Source organism: Anguilla rostrata, chromosome 1 (assembly GCF_018555375.3).
Source record: "Anguilla rostrata isolate EN2019 chromosome 1, ASM1855537v3, whole genome shotgun sequence".
Taxonomy (NCBI): Eukaryota; Metazoa; Chordata; class Actinopteri; order Anguilliformes; family Anguillidae; genus Anguilla; species Anguilla rostrata.
The window spans coordinates 16170230-16188526 of record NC_057933.1 but is presented as its reverse complement, the minus strand read 5'-3'; the positions used below and the strand labels follow the sequence as shown (position 1 = coordinate 16188526).

Below are 18297 nucleotides of genomic sequence, written 5' to 3'. Positions count from 1 at the left end.
CACATAAAATGACTTGCTAGCAAAGATAAGCTATAAACATTTCACTGAAAAACATATAGGTAGCTACACATTGCGATACCTAGTTTTTTCCAATGCATAGCTATGTCATTCCAACGCCAACTATGGAAATCGATGACGTTGGATATAGACGCAAATCAGCAATGAAGATAGTTCACGTGTTTATAAAAAACAAATAACATGTACATATAATAATACCGACAATACTAACGACATCTACCTTCAAACTCCTTCGTATGGGTCTTTCGATGATTGCGAGGTCCTGTAGATCGTCAATTTGCCCAAACAAACTGGACTGGTTGAAAGTCATTTTGCTGAGGAACATCAGTTTTTTTCCCCTTATGGTGTATGGTCGCTGGTTAAAGCTGTATCGTGACCATAGCTCCTAACTGTGAATGAGTAATATTGGATTCTTTGATTTGGGGAAAGCTATGATCCACCCACGACAAAGCCTTCTCGGGTTGGGTGCCTTGACCCGGAGGATTGCAATGATGTCAGGCTGGTTCCAACTTACACTTAACTATCTAGCTAGTCAGTTAGCAAGCAATCAATTTTACATAGCTTCATCTCCTTGTATCATTTTTGTAGCAAGCATTTCGCCTAAACTCTTCTGTCAATGTCGGTACCAACAACCAGCTAACTTAGGTCCAGTAGCAACACATTTAGCCAACCTTTGCCAGCGTAATCTACAAATCTACGTTGCTGGAGTGCTAATATACTGTAACTGTAACGTAATATTGATGGAACAACATTATTTTTTCTATCGATTATGCGAATTCAGCAATTTGCTGCGAGCTGACTAGTAGTTAACGAGCTTGTTGCTTAACGTTTGACAAATTCAGATATTAAATTATAAGAATCGTATCCGTTAGCTAATGTTAACTATCCTCCAAGTGAAGCTTGTTACTTTTACCTTCTCCTATCTCTGAAATTTGCCTGATTGTCTGTCTTTCTAACGTTACATAACATAGTCCCTTTTTCGCTTGAGCTCGATGCTTCATCTCCAATTATGCAGTCCTCAAGGTTTAACTCACTGTTATGACATCGTTGTCACAGCCAGCCAGCGAGCTACCTTCCCAGTTTACCACGTAGCTAACGTTCGCTAATGTTACAACTGAAACCAGACAGTGAGCAAATAGCCAATGTTAATACAGGTATATTATAAAACGTCATCTAACAAACGACTGATTTACTCCCTAATTTCCATCTGAGGTAGTTAAATATCCAGACGCAATGTCGATTCACCTCCGTTTGCAAACGAAACCTTGACAGAGATCTCTACCAACATTCGCTATTCAGTCCATACACACGCACCTACACCGCGCAAAGGCAAAGTAACATTTAGACTAGCTGTTCTGCTGCTGCTGCAGCAGCAGGTCTCCATGGAGACGCGCCGCCACAGCACGGCAGAAAACTTACTATACTGAAAGCCAGTAGTCTACGGAAAAAAATAGGCAACATATCGGAAGGTAGGGGGAGGGCTCGATTCACACCGAAAATATAAATAACATAATATGGACTCATTTCAAATGACTGACGCCAGGCTTTACACCTGTTACTACAGAAGACCTCTAGCATATCGTATGTATAAAGTTGGCTACCTGTAGCTACCAGAAAGCAGTATACAGTATACAGTCACCAAAAAGCCACAGCCCACAGACCAGTAACTATATCTTTTTTAAAAACACAAATAAAGAGCATCTTCGATGTATCTTTTTCTCATCTTTCTCATCTGCTGCTGGCGACCATTGGGAACTAGACCTGATATTTTTTTGTGTGAATTGTTAATAAAGTTATTTAATCGTTCTGATGTCGGATTGGTTCAGCGACAACCCACGTGATTTTATCTAAAATGGCTGCGTCCTCGTGAAGAGCAGCACATGAGTGGTTTTGGGTAAACTCGCACTGTAAAAACTCAATTCTTCAGACAGTAGTTTGCCTGTTATTCACCCGCAAGGTAAATGTATAATATACGTATGTGTTTCTTTGCTGTCTCAACTGCGTTTACAATGGTTTTGAAGTTGCGTTTCCTCAGCTCTGTCTCCTCTGTATTGGATGGTGGCTAATTTGCTAGCTAATCAGTTATGGCTAGATGGCACACTCTGAGGCTATCGTTAGGTTAACGATGCGCTGTAACGTTGCGTACCTTTCTAAAAAAAAAGTACCAGACACGATCGTTTCAAATATTTGGTTCAGTGCGTTTTAGTGTGGGACCAGTTTTCCTGTGAAATGCTGACGTTTTCTGTCGTTTTCCTTTTTGGCACGGATTAACTTTCACAGTTCCATTTCAGTTCAATAAATTCACGTATCGAAAAATATGCTGTTCCTTTGGGATTTTTCAGTTAGTGATCTTAATTTCAGCGAATTTCCTGAATATTTTTCCGAACAGATGTGTCTCTTAAGGCTGTATTTTTAAAACTGTACATTATACCAACAGCACCTTTGTATTGTTATTGACTCCTCCGTATAGGGTGAGTGTATTAATTTTATTTTTGTGTTAATTTTACCATTAGGCCTATTAATGAAACCTTGTGTTCTTGATGCATGGCCACCTTTGAGCTACATAATTCCTGGCAGTTGGCATTATACTTAAAAAAAAAAAAAAAAAAAGATCTGTGCATACCTTTATTAGCAAGGTAATAACCATTTTCATATGTCCATAATCAACAGGAAAATGAAGACAAAAAAGGTACAGCCCAAGAGGAAGGTGCTCAGAAATGGGGTGAAGCCCAAAAAGCGGGGTATCGTTGTGAAGGGAAGTTGGAAGGCAGTAGAGCTGGACCACAGTCTCTTCTCCGAGCAGGACATGGGAGGGCTGGTGTGTTTCGAGGAGCTGACGGACTACCGCCTGGTTGATTCTGCCAAGGTCGCAGCAAAGGTGGAAAATAAAACAGAGAAGAAAGCCAAGAAAAGGAAAGCAACCAAAGAAGCAGTAGTACATGGAGATGTAGAGCAGGCAGGTGAAGGGGGAAGTGAGAACAAAGAGGAGTCCGTACAGCCTTCCAAAAAGAAGAAAAAGAAAAAAAAGAAAAAGGCTAAAAAGGAAAGCGAGCAGAGTGGTATTTCCACTTCTGAAGTGAAAGCTGTAGAGGTGGAAGTGGAAGAGACAGTCGAGGAAAGTATAGGACCAGAAAAGGTTGTGGGTCCAGAGGAAGATTCTCAAATGCATCAAGCAAAAGCACTGAAAACAAAGAAGAAAGTCAAGAAAGAGAAGGAACCAGATGCAGAAACAGACAAACCATCTGCCAACACTGAACCACCTGAAAAAGCTATAAAACCACCCAAAAAGAGGACAAAAAATTGGACTAATGCTGCCCTTTCGGGGCAACTGGGTTCAGATACAGATGTATCTGCGTGGAAGGATCTCTTTGTCCCAGAGCCAGTCCTGCAGGCACTTGGCACTCTTGGATTCAGCTCCCCTACACCTATTCAAGCGCTTGCCTTACCACCAGCCATTAGAGATCGCATGGATATACTTGGAGCCGCTGAAACAGGTGAGTGCTGAAAAGTATTGTCAGAGGGTTGGCAGTCTACTGTGTGCACCTGCTGTCGTCGCTGCAAATGTAACTGTGTTCTTTGAAATTGAATTGAAGGTACACGTCATGTCAGAGAACAATATTCAAATTCAGCTTCTTACTGCTGCATAATTCAGCAGAGATTTTCAGTAAGAATCTTTCAGTAAAGAAAATAATTCACCAAAGTCAACTTTGCAACTGATGCTTTTACTCGCAAGGAATAGTGGATGATCTGAAAAGAATCCACGTAAAGCTCCAGATTTCAGAACTGGAAGAACTGCCTCACCATTAGTGTTACCTTGGCAACAGTCAAAGCTGCAGATTGGAGTTTTTTAATGATTATAATTTGCAATGTAACCGGAATATAATTTAGCATTAATGTTGAGTTACTGTTAATAATCCCCATATCAGAGTCCCATATAAATTGTGTTCTAAATGAAATAGTTATAATATCCAGTGCCTCTTGAGGTAAGGAGGAATAAGTGAGATTTACACTTTATTTTTTTCTTCACAGGAAGTGGTAAGACACTGTCATTTGGAATACCCATGATTCATTCCATCCTAGAGTGGAGAAGAGCTCAGGAGAGGCAGGATGAGCAAGTGCCAGCTAGCCTGGCTGTCCCAGAGACGGACTTGAAGAGTCTCTATCTACCTGATGTGGAGGAGGAAGTCCAAGCAGACGAGGATGAAGCTGAAGATGAGAAAAAAGAAGAGCAAGATGAATTGCAAGAAGCAGAAGAAGATATGGAGGAAGATGAGAAAAAAGAAGAGCAAGATGAATTGCAAGAAGCAGAAGAAGATATGGAGGAAGATGATGATGACGTTGACTCTCAAAAGCTACAATGTGTTAAAGTCATTGAGGATGCAGAGTTTGACTTTGAGTTTCCTGGTGCGGCAAAAGTGCCACCCAATCAAAAGCAGCCGTTGCTGGGGCTTATCCTCACCCCCACCAGGGAGCTGGCCGTCCAGGTGAAGCACCACATTGATGCCGTGGCGCAGTTTACAGGTCAGTGTCGGACACAATGAGCCTTGCATGTGGCGTGTACTCTCTAATGCAGATGGTGAGAAAAGTATTTGTCTTTGTGTACAGGTATCAAGACTGCAATAATTGTTGGTGGAATGGCCCCACAGAAGCAGAACAGGTTACTAAATCGAAGGCCCGAGATTGTCATTGCAACACCAGGCCGCCTCTGGGAGCTGATCAAGGAGAGGCATCCTCACCTCCTGAACCTCAGGCAGCTCAGGTACACTATTCTCAAATGTTGCTACAACTGTTGTGCATTTCTTTTCCTTGCTCCTATGAGTTAAAATATTAATTCATCATATTGGTTTACAACCTGGCAACTCCATAAACTAAAGAAAAAAGCACTCGATTTTTTGATTTGTGTTTTCATGTTTCTGAATGGATTACTGAAAGCTTTGGCAACTCATTTCTAGATATAACATCCAGTATTGCTTGCTGCACATAAGGTTCAGATTAGAGATGAATATCCAAATTTTCAGATGCTTTTTTTTAAATTAAAACTTTCTACAATACAGTACAAATAAGTATGTTAAGTTCCATAAAGGTGTTCTTCCTGTAGAACTTTGTAGCCCATTAAAACAGTTTAGCACACACAAGAACTTGTACATTAAGCCTACTGAATACTTCCTGAGTTGGGTAACTTTAGGCAGACTAATCTGAGGTTGACAAATCCATGTGAGCAAAACTAGGATCCTTTTTTGTTTGCGTATCTGCTTGCCAAAATGGAACTAAATACTTGTAACATCATGGAATTATTTCATGGAGACAGTGAGAATGTAAAATACAAATTGCGCAGTACAGTAGTAAAATTCATGAGCAACTAGCATGCATAATGAAAGCAAAGCAATCTACAGCACAGACCGACAAGCTGCAGTTCTCAACAGTCGGACCTCATTTTCAGTGATATCATTCCCAGTGTTTTGATGTAGTTACAGAGAGTTTCTGTAATATTAGTGTCAAAGATATGCTATGCGAGTTTAATGTGATAAGTCTGAATTTACTAAACACCTCATTTACTTTGATCTAAAGTTCAACATACTGTCATTTATGCTTGGTAAAACGTTGGTACTGAATAATTCACTTTGGGTGATTCATTTCGAATTCAGACAGCCTGTGCAAATTTTATAGTGTTAGTAAGCATGTCGGTGGCTAATCACAGAATGATAACTAGTCTATAAATTACAGATTAATAATGACTGTAGTAACATAAAACACACGTTCGCATATATCGATGTTTACCCATAACTCACAGTCAGACATTGTAATACAGTATATGCAGTGGCTTGCAAAAGTTTTCAGACCCTTGCAGGCCTCACATTTGTTGCCTCAGAGCATGAAATTATAACGTAGGCATTCACATTTTTGGTCTACACTATCAAAGCAAAAATGACAGTGTGGAGTAGGTTGAATGAATTGAAACTGAGGCATCAAAATATTTAAAGTGCAAACTGCAGGTCTGAATACTTCTGTAAGCCAATGTAAGTGAATTTATTAACTGGCAAATGCTTGTTCTGTAAGGCTGCCATGATGCACAACGACATCATTGATCAAATGATTTGATCAATGGGTCTGAGTACAATGATGTGACTGGAGATTATTTTCCCACATTATCATATGCATTACCCAGTGAATGCAATGGCAGTGACCGGGCACACACAAATGCTGTTCTCCAGGTGCCTGGTGATCGATGAAGCAGACCGCATGGTGGAGAAGGGCCACTTCGCAGAGCTGGAGAACCTGCTGGAGATGCTGAACAATGCTCAGTACAGCCCCCAGCGGCAGACCTTCGTCTTCTCGGCCACCCTGACCATGGTGCACAAGGCGCCGGTCCGCATCCTGCAGAAGAAGACCAAGAAGCTGGACCAGCGGAGCAAGCTGGAGATCCTCATGGAGAAGGTGGGCATCAAGGCCAAGCCCAAGGTCATCGACCTGACCAGGAAGGAGGCCACGGTGGAGACGCTGACGGAGACGCGCATTCACTGCGACAAGGACGACAAGGACTTCTACCTGTACTACTTCCTGCTCCAGTACCCAGGACGCACCATGGTGTTCGCCAACAGCATCGACTGCATCAAGCGTCTCAACTCCCTGCTCACCATCCTGGACCGCACCCCGTTGCCTCTGCACGCCAACATGCACCAGAAGCAGCGGCTCAAGAACCTGGAGAGGTTTGCCGAGAGGGAGAGGTGAGGGAGCTGCCACACACGTGGTGCGAATTCACACCCACAGCGACGTGTCCCGTGCTGCTGTGAACTCCTGCTGGTGTGCCAGTGTGGTTTTTTTTTAGATGTAGAACATGTCTAAGTCACGCTGTTTGCTTCTCGGTGGCAGCTGTGTCCTCCTAACGACGGACGTGGCAGCACGAGGCCTGGACATTCCCAACGTCCAGCACGTCATTCATTACCAGGTGGGGTACACCCCGAGACCCCTACACCCCTTGCTTGTCATCTCTTGGGTTTTATTCAGCGAGAGACCTTTTCCTCCTCCTTTCCTACAGGTGCCGCGAACGTCAGAGACGTACGTCCATCGGAGCGGCCGCACGGCACGCGCAACCAAGGAGGGTCTCAGTCTGCTGTTGATTGGGCCAGACGACGTGGTGAACTTCAAGAAAATCTACCGAACGCTTGGAAAGGATGAAGAGCCGCCCATGTTTCCCGTGCAGACTAAGTGCATGGCAGCGATTAAGGTATGTTCAGTCCCAGCTTGTTGTGGCATTGGGTAGCTTTTACTGCGATTAAGTGGCAGTTGAATTATATAATCTTGTATTATGGCGGGTTGTATTTTTTTTTTCTTTAAGTGAAATGGTGCAGTGGGTTGTGCACTATTTAAATTGTGCTAACACTGTGTGCCTGCCTGTAAAGGAGCGTGTCAAGATGGCCAGGAAGATAGAGAAGATTGAGTACCACAACAGCCGGGAGAAACATCACAATTCCTGGTTCAAGCAAGCAGCAGAAGCGATAGAGATGGATCTGGATGATGACCTTCTCTTGGGTAACCGTAACGCTCCCCCCCCCACATATGCTGTGTTGCTTTGGCACCAAAAATGTTTTATATTTAAATTTTGTATGGTTTTGTATAGGTCTGTGAAACATTTTAGTAAAAAAACATAATTTTAAAAAAGTGCATGTGGTTCGTTTTAATTGTACAGATTAAGCACATGAAAATAATGTGTAAGTAGCTGCTCATCACCCACAAGCATTTTCGGAGGCTGATTTCTGTCCATCTGTCTGTCTCTGTCTGTGCGTGCACGCCTTTCAGGAGGCAGGAAAACCGAAGAGGACGACATGCAGCAGCAGAAAATGGTGAAGGGCATGAAGAGACACCTGAAGCACCTGCTGTCCCAGCCTGTCTTTAAGAGCGCGATGAAGACAAAGTACCCCACGCAAATGGGAAAGCTGTCCCTGCCCGAGCTGCCTCTGGCCTCCGTCAGGACCGCCCTCGACAGTGTCATCAGTCAGAAGCAGAAGCCCAAAAAGAACCCGCAGCAGCACGCTGTTTAACACCCATGTGCTCTGAACTGTTTATTTTCACTTGAGGTAACAACAGCGCAAATGGAAAGGAATTAATTGAGGTTTAATATACACTTGTATATAATTACATCTCTTAGTTAAAAAAAAAAATACATTTGAAATGTTTATCAAATATGACATGGAAAAATGAATTCACAGTGTGCATTTTACATGTGGCACGGAAGCAATACACATTAAAAATATATTTTAAAAAAGACAGCAAAATGCTATAAGCCCCTGAATACTCTTCTTCCTATGCCACCCATGAACTTTACATTTTAATTCTGTGGCGTTTGGCCAGTGTGTTATTGTTCACTCAGTAAGGCACAGTTTTACTTTTGTTTAAATGTAACCCAACCTGAGATGGAAAAACTAGTCTTAAGATTCTTCAAGATGTGCACGTGGGTAGAGTATGTCATAGTGAGCAGTCTTGTATAGGAGATGCAGAGAGGGGATGGCTCCCTCTGGAATGGTGTGGTGGGTAAGATGTCCATCACCTGCTTCCATGGACACAATGTGAAAACTTAGCCCTAGGGCCTCAGACAGGGCAATGATCTCCACATGATCGCACTCCATCGCCATCGTTTCCACTTCCTAACCATAAGATACCAAGTTGCAGGAAAAGGAAATAAGATAAGTTTCAGCTACAGCGCATGATTTTACAGAAATTAAAGCAAATATCTGACTTTTACCGTGATTAAATATGGTGCTTGCAAACCCATGAAGGAGATAATGGCATAAAGTTTGTTGGGAGAGTTGGATGAAAAGAAGGGAATCCATGGCTGACATGTCTTGGATTTGAATGGGGTCAAGTTTCAACTTTACTTTTCATAGGTACATTTATGTCCTGAGTATCAGATGCTTGTCTTGATGAAAGGCGTGACAAAATTCAACTGTCCTCTGATTTTAATAGCAAGGCCTGCCGCTAGAGGGCAGCAATGGCATTTCTTGAGACTGACCTGGGTGCAGTATGACTTCAGGTTGGGTGCTTCAACAAAGTGCTGGAAGAAGTCAGAGTGGTTCTGTAGGTAGGCTGAGGTGAGCAGCCTAAGGTACTGTACCATGCTGTCTGAAGTAGACTGGTCATTGAAGACTTTTAACAGGGTTGAGTCCTGGTTATCTGCTTCAGTGCACACCAAAACACGGACAAACTGCAATGACAAGTGCATTTTATTGCAATTAATGCAAACTAGTGTTCTGACATGTCACTTGTCTTCACATATTTTGTATAGATGTCAAGCACGCACTAGAATGGTTAATGTGCTGAATTAAAATAGTACCTATATAATTTTGAAATTGGGCTTAAAATGATCTGAGCATACAAACTGCTAATAAATTGAATCTGGACAGAACAGCACACTTACTGTGTTAAGTATATCTTCAAACGAGCTCTCAGAAAATCCTGCAAGCAAGAGCTCTTTACCAGTCTGAATCAATTCATCTTTGAAGCTGAAATGCAAAGAAAATGTTGCACAAGGTGTTCAGCTGTGAAGTGTTGCATGCAAAGCATTCCCACAGTTTCAAGTATTTTGGCTGTATGTACATATTTTTATTGACACATTACATTTAAAAGGGTACTTACATTTGCATACCCCGCTCATCTTGCAGCAATACCTCCAGATGTCCAAATATTACCGCTCGGTAAAAACAGTTGCCATCTCCCTTGATTCTTCTAATGGACGAATAATCTTTACAGATTTCCTATCAAACAAGTCAGCACGTTCAGGCGTCAGAAAAAAAATAATGCAAAGGTGACGCATTACGTAGCATAAAATTGCGAACACGTTTGTTTCAGCGTGTATTCTTTAAACCCAAGATCAAAATCACGATTACATTTTGGTGCATGAATTTATTCACGTGTGCCCGTTTCCGTAAATCTGGCTTGTTGCAACCTATTTTTCTACAGTTTATGGTTGCAGCTGGGCAGAGGGGGAAACACAGGTGATAGGCAATCTTTTTTTAAACCTCTAATCACAGTGTTCTACTGTACTACCTTAGTCTTCTCATCTTCGGCTTGCTCTGTCCTTAGAGTGGCAATGTCCAGCTTTTCAGAAACGAGCTCTGCGGCATCCGTCTGAAAACACAGTTATAACGATACATTAGAAAATACATTAGTGCAAATACGTAAAAAACGTCAGATTCATTTCTATGTAACCTTATAACGGCGCAGTAAAACTTTATATACCATTTTTATGCCGTGTACTGCAAATGAACTGGCAAATTACTACACCATATTAGCCCCGCAACGTATTCAGAGTATTTGGGTAGTCCTTTGACTTATTTTGATAATTACAATAGTCTGCAAGTAAGGAAGCTAACAGAACTATACCGAATTAAAAATAAGTCATTCAAATTTGCCATTCAAATAATGTTATTGCAGCCATTACTGGCTGAGGATCATCTTCCGGTAACAAACGTGTTCATGATCACGTGGTTTTCGTTTAAAGAGACCGTTCTCGATGCTAAAGTCAATTCGACTTACTTCCGGACTTGGACAAATACCGCTAATACCAGGAACATCATGGTCATGTCAAAAATATTCTTATAGTTGGGCCTGCATATATCTAGATGTACTAGAACTGCAACAAAGGTGTGCATTAACAATTGGGTGTGGTGGTTCAGACAAGGTAAATGTGTGAACTAGGATACTATTTAAGTTGTCATGGCCCACCCATACCTATGCAGTCGATTTAAATGAAATTATGAAATGAGACTATTCATCAATTAACTATTAATTATTAAGCAGATCTAAATGCTGTGTTCTCATTAACCACAATTGTCTTCTGTTAAGTGATTTCATGTTCTGGACATCAATCCAAATGTACCACACAAAATCAAGACAATTTTTTTTCATGTATTGTTTTTTATTATAAATCATATTGTTACAAATAAAAATATAATTAAGATGACTATCTCATATCACAAATATCCTCAAATAGCATTTTAAAAATTAAGAGATAAAACTTTGTTATTTTTTAAAACCTAAAAATGTTCAGGTATACACATAAAAACTATCACTTATTTGTACTGTACACATGAAAATATATGGACATAATATTTGTCAGGAGAGACATTTTCCCTTTTAAAGAGAATGCCATCAATCCTAAGGGCTTCAGTCTGTACAGTCATGTACTGGCTAGGTTCACATCTTCAGTTTTGATCCAGTGAGGACTGAGCTACTTTTACAGCTGATCTTGCTTGTGCTTTTCAGCGGTGCTTTACTGTTGCTTTTCACAGTTACAGATCCCTTCTCCCGGGCTCCCGTGAGCTCTGTGGAGCTCGCAATCGTTGAACTTGAATCCATCAGGAGCATCGCCCTTTTCTCCACATCTGCCTTCTCCTGAATAAATTCCTGTTAGCAATAAAATCATTTCAAAAAGTTTGTTGGAAAGACGTTTTGGAATGTAGTGCCCTCTAAAATAATTGAGTGCTGATTTATTCATGAATTATGAATGCTATTATGAATGCTAACAAATTAGCAATAATTGTCGTAGCAATTTGAGGTCCCTACCTTTATCATATCCATCATGCGTAACAAGTTCATGTCCTCGAGCGGCCCGTACTGCTCTGAATGACACTGCTCCCCCATATTCTGGATGGCTATAAGCAGACTCCCCGTCTCTTCAGTCTGCCAGGATGCACAGTATGCACAGGCTGTACATTAGTTTGTATGTTATATGCACTGTAGCTCCATCAACTGCACATTACTGAGATATCCCAAATTATACATGGCACAAATCTCATATTATACATTATGAGCACACAGGTTTACTGTGTAGTTATTTGTATCAACATTTTCTTGCTTTAAACTACAAACCTTCAAATTTTGTTATACCATCCATTTCAAATCCAGCTGGTCATCAGAAACTATCCTTCATTGCACAAAAACTGTGTATGCCAATCAAAAACATGAAATAAAACAAAAAATATCAAAAACCCAAGAAAGCTATCCCTTTAATGCTGAAATGCTGAAACCATGCCCTCCAGTGGCCAAATCTGTCCTGCTCTAATGGTGCAGTGTATTTTCGTAATTGGAGTATGAATGGTTAATTGGTCATCTATCTGAATGAATTCAATGAATTGAATTGAGGACTTCAGTGAGGTGATTCACACAAGAGGAAGAAAGAGACAGGTGTGTATCAGCTCTTATGCATTTCCGATTTAGTTAAGACTCAAATGCATTTCACAGTGACATCTTTCACACTTTTACAGCAACAATGGTGCATGGATCTTCCCCTAATATTGCAATGAGGTAGGAGCAGCGTATTCAGACCTGGTCTCGAGACTGTCCAAGGTGAAACTGCAGGTTCATCTCCAGCTCCTTATTCCTCTCCCTCATTCTGTCCCATTGGTTCTGCAGCTCGTATAGCTTCCTGTTTGTCATCTGCTCCAGAACAAAAAGGATGAGTGTACATCTGAGCTAAATAAAGTTTTCCACAAGTTTGACACAGTGATTAATTTCCAGCCCAGGGAAATATCAGTTTACAAAGTGATTTATGTGATATATGGTACATACAATATTAATCAAGGTTACACCTGAGATAAATGTAGCCCATCTTAGTGGTACAGTGCTGTTCCATTTGCACCGTATTGCACTATAGTTTAGCCAATGTATTTTAGATTAAGTTCTCAAAATTGAAACAATAGTTCATCATTTCAAATTGCATCAACTGTTTATGTCATTTTGAGTTTCTTTTTGTTTTGCCACTGGCAGTATTTAAAAAGCACATGACAGATGTTCATACTACTTGTAACCATATAGTTTATTCATTAATGTTATGCATGCATTTGAAAACTGAAAACTGCGAGTGCAGAACACATCATTGATAAACATCAGCACTGATATCATATTTAACAACATACAAGTGAATCATGCTCACAATCACTTGTGTATTCACACATTGCACAAAACCAAAAATAGCCAGGGTGTATTTTGATGGTGAGGAACCAAATGTGCACAATCATGTTACTATCCTTGTCCCTGGTACTGAAAGCCCAACTGACATCCTATCAGGGATACAGCTTTACAGCTTCTATGCAAATATTTCAAATGTAGTGTTTTTATTCTTTTGTTGTGACTCTTGACAATAATTTCTAAAGGTCTTAATGGATAACCCGGCATTTTTTAGGAATGGCCGTGTCAGTCTAGGAATGGCCACGTTGCCTGTGCCTCACCAGCTTGTTGGTGTCATGCTCCTGGTTCAGGGCCTCCAGGCTGCGCTGACTCTGCTCCAGCTCATCCAGCAGCCCGCCGAGCCTCTCCACCAGGTCCTGGTGAGTGACGGACAGGGTTTCCCGACGGCGGATTATGGGCAAGACCAGTGACTCCGCCCCGTACTCCAGGTAATCTGCATAGGAGGAGAGGAGGCAATCACAGGCTCCCTACAAAAACAGTGATAAAATCTATTTCATCAAATAAGTTTCGAAATGTAATTGCATCTTTTACTCACTTACGTTCCATGAAACACAATAACTATGCTGCAAGGGACATGAAAATAATCCTTTATATCCTTTATTTGGCCCTCACTTCTTGGAAACTTACTTTCAGGAAGCAAGTCTAAAACCATGAGCAGGTAGTCTTCATATGTCTTGTATTTGTTCATCGTCTCCTTTAAAAAACATTGCCTATAGGAGTTGCAAAAATTAGAATATATAATATAAACATACTAAAACTACATATGTGTGGAGTGAAAGTGCCATCTATACAAACAGCATAGGACTATGTAAAAATGTTTTAATAAGGTACTGTTGTCATTGTGCTATCAATACTATTTAAGATCCGTACACAATCTTTTAAGTTAAAACACAATATCCAGTATCCAATGTTACTGTCCACATGTTGGTCACAGTTCTGTGCTCAACAAAGGCATTCAACAGTAACAATAATTGATATCATTGATGTTGCATGCATAACATATCCTAAAAGTATAGTATAGATATCATAAACTGTACCCATCCTGCACTTTGGTTACCTGGCCTGCAGTTTCTGAAGCTGTTGCTGAAGCTCCTCGATCTCAGTTTCTTTCAGCTCATTTTGCTTCCTCTCCACTAGGTATTTCCTCTGAGCCCGACGCCTCTTTGCCTCGTTGTCCTGGACAAACTTCTCAAACTTTCCCGCCCTGTCTTTGTTCTGGATACAAGAAAGCAAAGTTTGAAGAATGACTAATAACCAACATATGAGCACCAAAACAGGTGTCGGAAAATGACATAACGTTGTTTACAAGATTCAGAATGGGCTTGCTGTTTAACCAAACTCAGCAGCAGCTGAGTTCAGCAGCAGCTGTGTTCAGATGGGACATGAATCAGCCATGCTCCGCACGACGCCAGAGCTTTGAAACGATGCAGCTGACGCTGGTGTGCCAACGCTCTGTGGACTCACCGCCTGCTGTTTGAGCTCGAACTCGGCTCGCCGGTGCGCCAGGGCCTGCATACGTTCCCTGATCTCCTGTCGTTTCAGGGCCAATTCTCTGTCCACCTCCTCGACCTCCACCTGCTTCTTCAGCACCAGGGTCCTCTGCAGAGTGTTCACTCCCGTCTCCAATATTCTACTAGACGCCTGCACATATACAATATGCATTACGGTGACGGCAATGGTTTACAGTATTGATACCACATTCAAAATGAGACACTAAGAAGTGCAAATCACATAAACAGCTGCATAAAATTCAGCCACTTTGAAATGACTTTCGCCTTCTTTTACAATTTTTTAAGGATTTGAATTGGTCTGTTGCTTTAAAATCACTTTCCTCGTGACCACAATGGGAATGCAACTCCTACCTCAGTTATAATTGGGATGAAGTTAACATTTTCATCTTCCTCCTCTCTGTGCAAAGTGCAAAGACATAACAACAATTCATTTTCAGAAGTACATTAATAAAATTTCGTAGGACTAGGCTAAATAGCTACCTCTAGTTGTATTCATTTTTGTATTCAAGTTCGCATGCACAGATATAACTATACGGCTACGGGGCAGTAGTAAAATATGTGCTCATTCATTTTCATGTGAAAATCTATATTAACATACAGAGCAACGTGCACCTTGAGAAAATCTAACATGCTAAAGAGGTCCAAATAACACATTTTACAAGCTAATAATCAAGCGCCAGTTGAAAATCTAAAATATAACGATTAAAGCATACCTTGGTTCTTCTAGTTGCGTCACAAAGATGTTTTTCATTCTGTTTTCCACTTTAAGCTTCAGACGTGGGTCGTCTGTATTTATTTGGGGTAGAGATAGTGCTTCCATTTTCGGCTTGTTTGCAAACTTCGTGGATATGTCAGAAAAAACGTCGCTTTAACTGAGCGGTTATTGGTGTATTAATACTTGTTGGATTTCATAGTTTCCTCATTTTAAACCGCACTTCGACCTGAAACACTGGGACATAAAACACGACCAAGAAACAGGCTTACTGGGCTTTCCAGGTGCCCGTTTCCTGCTCTTGTGTTACATGTTGCCGAGTTACCAGCAGAGAAACAAGAGGCATGCGTGTAGATCGTTTCTTCGTCGTCATAGCAACTAACCAGGAGGCGTTCCATTTCATAGACGGGAAGCAATGCCGTGTCCTTCCCATAGAGCGTAGGCTACATAGAAATTTATTTCCTTTTGACTGAATACATTTTTTTACGGAGTCAAATATCCCGTAAAGAATTTGCGATACATGATATTGAATTTATGTGCCGATATCAATAACCCACATTTGCCTATAGGACCAGATATGCCTGTCTTACTTTATCCTACAAATACAAACTCTAACCAATTTTCCAGTTTTCAGAGAAAAAAAATCCTTCTGAGATTATTACATTGACATGTGCAATAGAAGCCTGTAAACTGTTACTTGGATGCTCTAGAACTATCATCTGGTAGTGTTAAAAAAAATCATATTTCATTCAATATTGCTACAACTGACGCTTGAATTGTGTAAAAAAAATAAAAAAAAGGCTTCCTAGCTATCCTTTTTGATGGCTGTATTTTGTGTACTTGCTTTATACCAGACTTCATGTTCATGCAAAACAGTTTGCAGCTACCAGTCATTTTTTCAGCTATGGTAAGACGTTTTCAAGAGCTTACTCATTTGAACAGCATTCACACTCAAAATCAGTGGGTTAGGGATATGGGAAGCAGTGTGTTTTGGATTTGAACACATAAGGTGGAGCCCACCAAAAATCCACCAAGGATCTGCCCTTCTGCTGATTGATTTTGGTAAGTACAAAGGTTAGAATGGCCCTTCTGTGAACATTATGCAAACTTGGCTTGTAAAACACAAGCCTGGAACAGCTCCAGTTTCAGTTACACTACAATCTGATTTTGAACTGCTAATCTCTTAAATTTTGTTTAGTCAGTATATATAATGCAAACAATTACAGTATTTATAAATGCATATTATGCATGAATGCACTGCAGTGCAGAGAACTCAGTGAGCTTCTCCTAGTGAAAGCCCAGAATGCTTTAATAGAGCTGGCAGACTACACTCAATTCTCAGATGAACTTGGGTCATTGACCATGGCATTTGAATGTAGCCAGTCAGTTGAGGTACCCATATGCAAGCAGAGATAGCAGAATACCTTTCAATTGTAGCTGTGGAATCAAAAAGCTGTGGATACTGAGTTTTAAAACTTCTGCCTGCACCTTTTCTGAGACAGTGTTTACTTCAAGCAAGATCTCAAATGATCCTCACCTTCCTGCTATGATTGGCTAAACATCTATAGGGTTTTTAATGATGGGTAAACAGGATTCTGCATGTAGAATTAGGAAAGCGCTGCACACTGCATCCATTCACTACCAACTGACATAACACATCTGGTGGATTTCCTGGGCTAACCATCTCATGGCTTACTGTAGGTTATACAAGCAGTGTGCTTAGAGATGCAAAAATGGTAAATTAATATGGAATTAATTATATTTTGTTAAAAACATATCCCCCTCAAACTACCTCTGGTTTGAGGCCCCTGAAATTTTGAGACAGCTTGATGTTTTTCTGGTGGGGGATCCTTGGCAGCATCAACAAAAGAACAACATTACTTTCAGACAGGCTCTGGTCAAGGGCTTCTGACTGCTGGCACACATAACCCTATTATTAACTCCCCCTTACTTTGATGAAAATAGTTCTGAACCTCTTAGGTGATCCAATTTCCAATATGAACATGTTACAGGAGTGGTTTGTAACTATGGAAAATTTTTCCTGCCTTAGAAAATCAAGAGTTATGGATGGTATGTTGGTTCTGTGACCTGGACACACATGCACTTGTATATGAACATGAAAAGACCTATATATTAAAGAATGCAAATGATTTACATGGTAGTTGTACATACAGATTTGAGATTGACTGTGTTATAGTTGTGAAGACAGTGTTAATTTAAGGGCACAAAAGCACCTTACTTGTATGAGAATTACTGCAGAGGTTGGTATGTGTTTTTATTTTTGGACATACTGTCTTTAGAGAGCTTCAGTACCTCATCTGCACATATCTATGGGTGCCACATTTTCTTGAGCCTGCCCCAACATACATGTTTCCTTCATTGTTTTTTAAAATGTATTTATGTCAAGAGATAAAAGGCTATGTTCATAAATGGGTCCAGTGCCAGGCACTACTTTACAAGTTGCAAAACAAATCTCCAGACAAGTAATAACTTTGCTTCCATTCAGCTTTTCACCAATGTGGTCTTGGGAGGAGAGATTAGATTGAAAAATGTATCAGACACTTTTACAGTCCACTTTATCCCTGCAAAAGAGTAACGAGAATGTCATTTAGGCTACTTTCATAAACACACCTGAATTAAATGAAGAATTTCACTCATTATTTTTTTGTGAAATTTCCAAAATCCTACAGAACATAGATATTCTACAATTGCACTACATATAATTAAGCAAAGGAACTTACAGATAACACTAGAGCATTCACCCCTGTTTCAGTGGAGATATAAAAGGCCTGAAAATTAAGTGAAAGTTTCAAAATTCTGCAGACTTCAGATATATCACTGCACCACATGTAATTAGGCAAATGACCTTATAGATAACAGGGAGAGCATTCACCCCTGTTTCGGTGTAGATTTTAAAAGGCTTGTTATATTGCAAGCTGTGCATTATCTGGACTTTCCTCTCCAGCCAAAGACATATATAATAAATTTATTGTAATAATTTGCCAAAGCATGAGATGTAGACTGTGTCAAAATGTAAGAAGTGAAAGAGAAAAAGATGTAAAGTGAATTACCAGTGATTCGCCACTTTAAAGC

At 40.5% G+C, this 18297-nt stretch overlaps 4 protein-coding genes across 7 annotated transcripts in view; 1 reads left to right on the top strand and 3 right to left on the bottom strand.

The window, feature by feature from the left end:
* ppp4r4 (protein phosphatase 4, regulatory subunit 4) overlaps positions 1-1757 on the bottom strand; it is a 29908-nt gene extending 28151 nt beyond the window's left edge. For 2 of the 3 annotated variants that reach the window (XM_064325408.1, XM_064325421.1), the window contains exon 1: positions 239-1756. In XM_064325408.1, the coding sequence (XP_064181478.1) occupies positions 239-343 (105 nt within the window). In that variant the 5' untranslated portion in view covers positions 344-1756. Of the gene's footprint in view, positions 1-238 lie in introns of all 3 variants that reach the window. The other variant, XM_064325416.1, reaches the window with a different exon arrangement.
* Positions 1758-1818: 61 nt separating this feature from the next.
* On the top strand, positions 1819-8291 carry ddx24 (DEAD (Asp-Glu-Ala-Asp) box helicase 24). Of its 2 annotated transcripts, none has more exons than XM_064325385.1 (9): positions 1819-1975; positions 2689-3512; positions 4048-4539; positions 4624-4777; positions 6231-6743; positions 6889-6964; positions 7055-7243; positions 7419-7548; positions 7816-8291. In XM_064325385.1, the coding sequence occupies exons 2-9, from the start codon at positions 2693-2695 to the stop codon at positions 8055-8057; spliced, it is 2616 nt and encodes an 871-aa protein (XP_064181455.1). In that variant the 5' UTR covers positions 1819-1975; positions 2689-2692; the 3' UTR covers positions 8058-8291. The 2 variants fall into 2 exon arrangements, with proteins under 2 accessions (XP_064181455.1, XP_064181464.1); XM_064325394.1 differs by lacking the exon at positions 1819-1975 and adding an exon at positions 2465-2489.
* On the bottom strand, positions 8053-10772 carry LOC135249902 (ubiquitin thioesterase OTUB2-like). The gene is made up of 6 exons (XM_064325582.1): positions 10252-10772; positions 10060-10140; positions 9649-9767; positions 9431-9515; positions 9026-9217; positions 8053-8660 (listed from the first exon to the last, which is right to left on the bottom strand). Exons 1-6 carry the CDS (start codon positions 10252-10254, stop codon positions 8445-8447), a joined length of 696 nt encoding a protein of 231 aa, XP_064181652.1. The 5' UTR covers positions 10255-10772; the 3' UTR covers positions 8053-8444.
* Positions 10773-10927: 155 nt separating this feature from the next.
* On the bottom strand, positions 10928-15584 carry si:ch1073-416d2.4 (coiled-coil domain-containing protein 42 homolog). The gene is made up of 9 exons (XM_064325517.1): positions 15206-15584; positions 14844-14889; positions 14446-14622; positions 14039-14196; positions 13609-13691; positions 13242-13414; positions 12340-12450; positions 11578-11694; positions 10928-11418 (listed from the first exon to the last, which is right to left on the bottom strand). The coding sequence occupies exons 1-9, from the start codon at positions 15310-15312 to the stop codon at positions 11209-11211; spliced, it is 1182 nt and encodes a 393-aa protein (XP_064181587.1). The 5' UTR covers positions 15313-15584; the 3' UTR covers positions 10928-11208.
* Between the last annotated feature and the right edge of the window lie 2713 nt (positions 15585-18297).

What these genes read in the sequence shown, in the direction of transcription:
- ddx24 (XM_064325385.1), top strand. Translation starts at nt 2,693, where the DNA reads ATGAAGACAAAAAAGGTACAGCCCAAGAGGAAGGTGCTCAGAAATGGG. An exon ending in ACTTGGAGCCGCTGAAACAG is followed by an intron (nt 3,513 to 4,047) that starts GTGAGTGCTGAA and finishes TTTTCTTCACAG; the next exon opens with GAAGTGGTAAGACACTGTCA. An exon ending in GGATGATGACCTTCTCTTGG is followed by an intron (nt 7,549 to 7,815) that starts GTAACCGTAACG and finishes CACGCCTTTCAG; the next exon opens with GAGGCAGGAAAACCGAAGAG.
- LOC135249902 (XM_064325582.1), bottom strand. An exon ending in CCGAAGATGAGAAGACTAAG is followed by an intron (nt 9,768 to 10,059) that starts GTAGTACAGTAG and finishes CTTGTTTGATAG; the next exon opens with GAAATCTGTAAAGATTATTC. An exon ending in TTGAAGATATACTTAACACA is followed by an intron (nt 9,218 to 9,430) that starts GTAAGTGTGCTG and finishes TTGTCATTGCAG; the next exon opens with TTTGTCCGTGTTTTGGTGTG.
- si:ch1073-416d2.4 (XM_064325517.1), bottom strand. Translation starts at nt 15,312, where the DNA reads ATGGAAGCACTATCTCTACCCCAAATAAATACAGACGACCCACGTCTG. An exon ending in ACGCAACTAGAAGAACCAAG is followed by an intron (nt 14,890 to 15,205) that starts GTATGCTTTAAT and finishes CACTTTGCACAG; the next exon opens with AGAGGAGGAAGATGAAAATG. An exon ending in TTTAGACTTGCTTCCTGAAA is followed by an intron (nt 13,415 to 13,608) that starts GTAAGTTTCCAA and finishes CCTCCTATGCAG; the next exon opens with ATTACCTGGAGTACGGGGCG.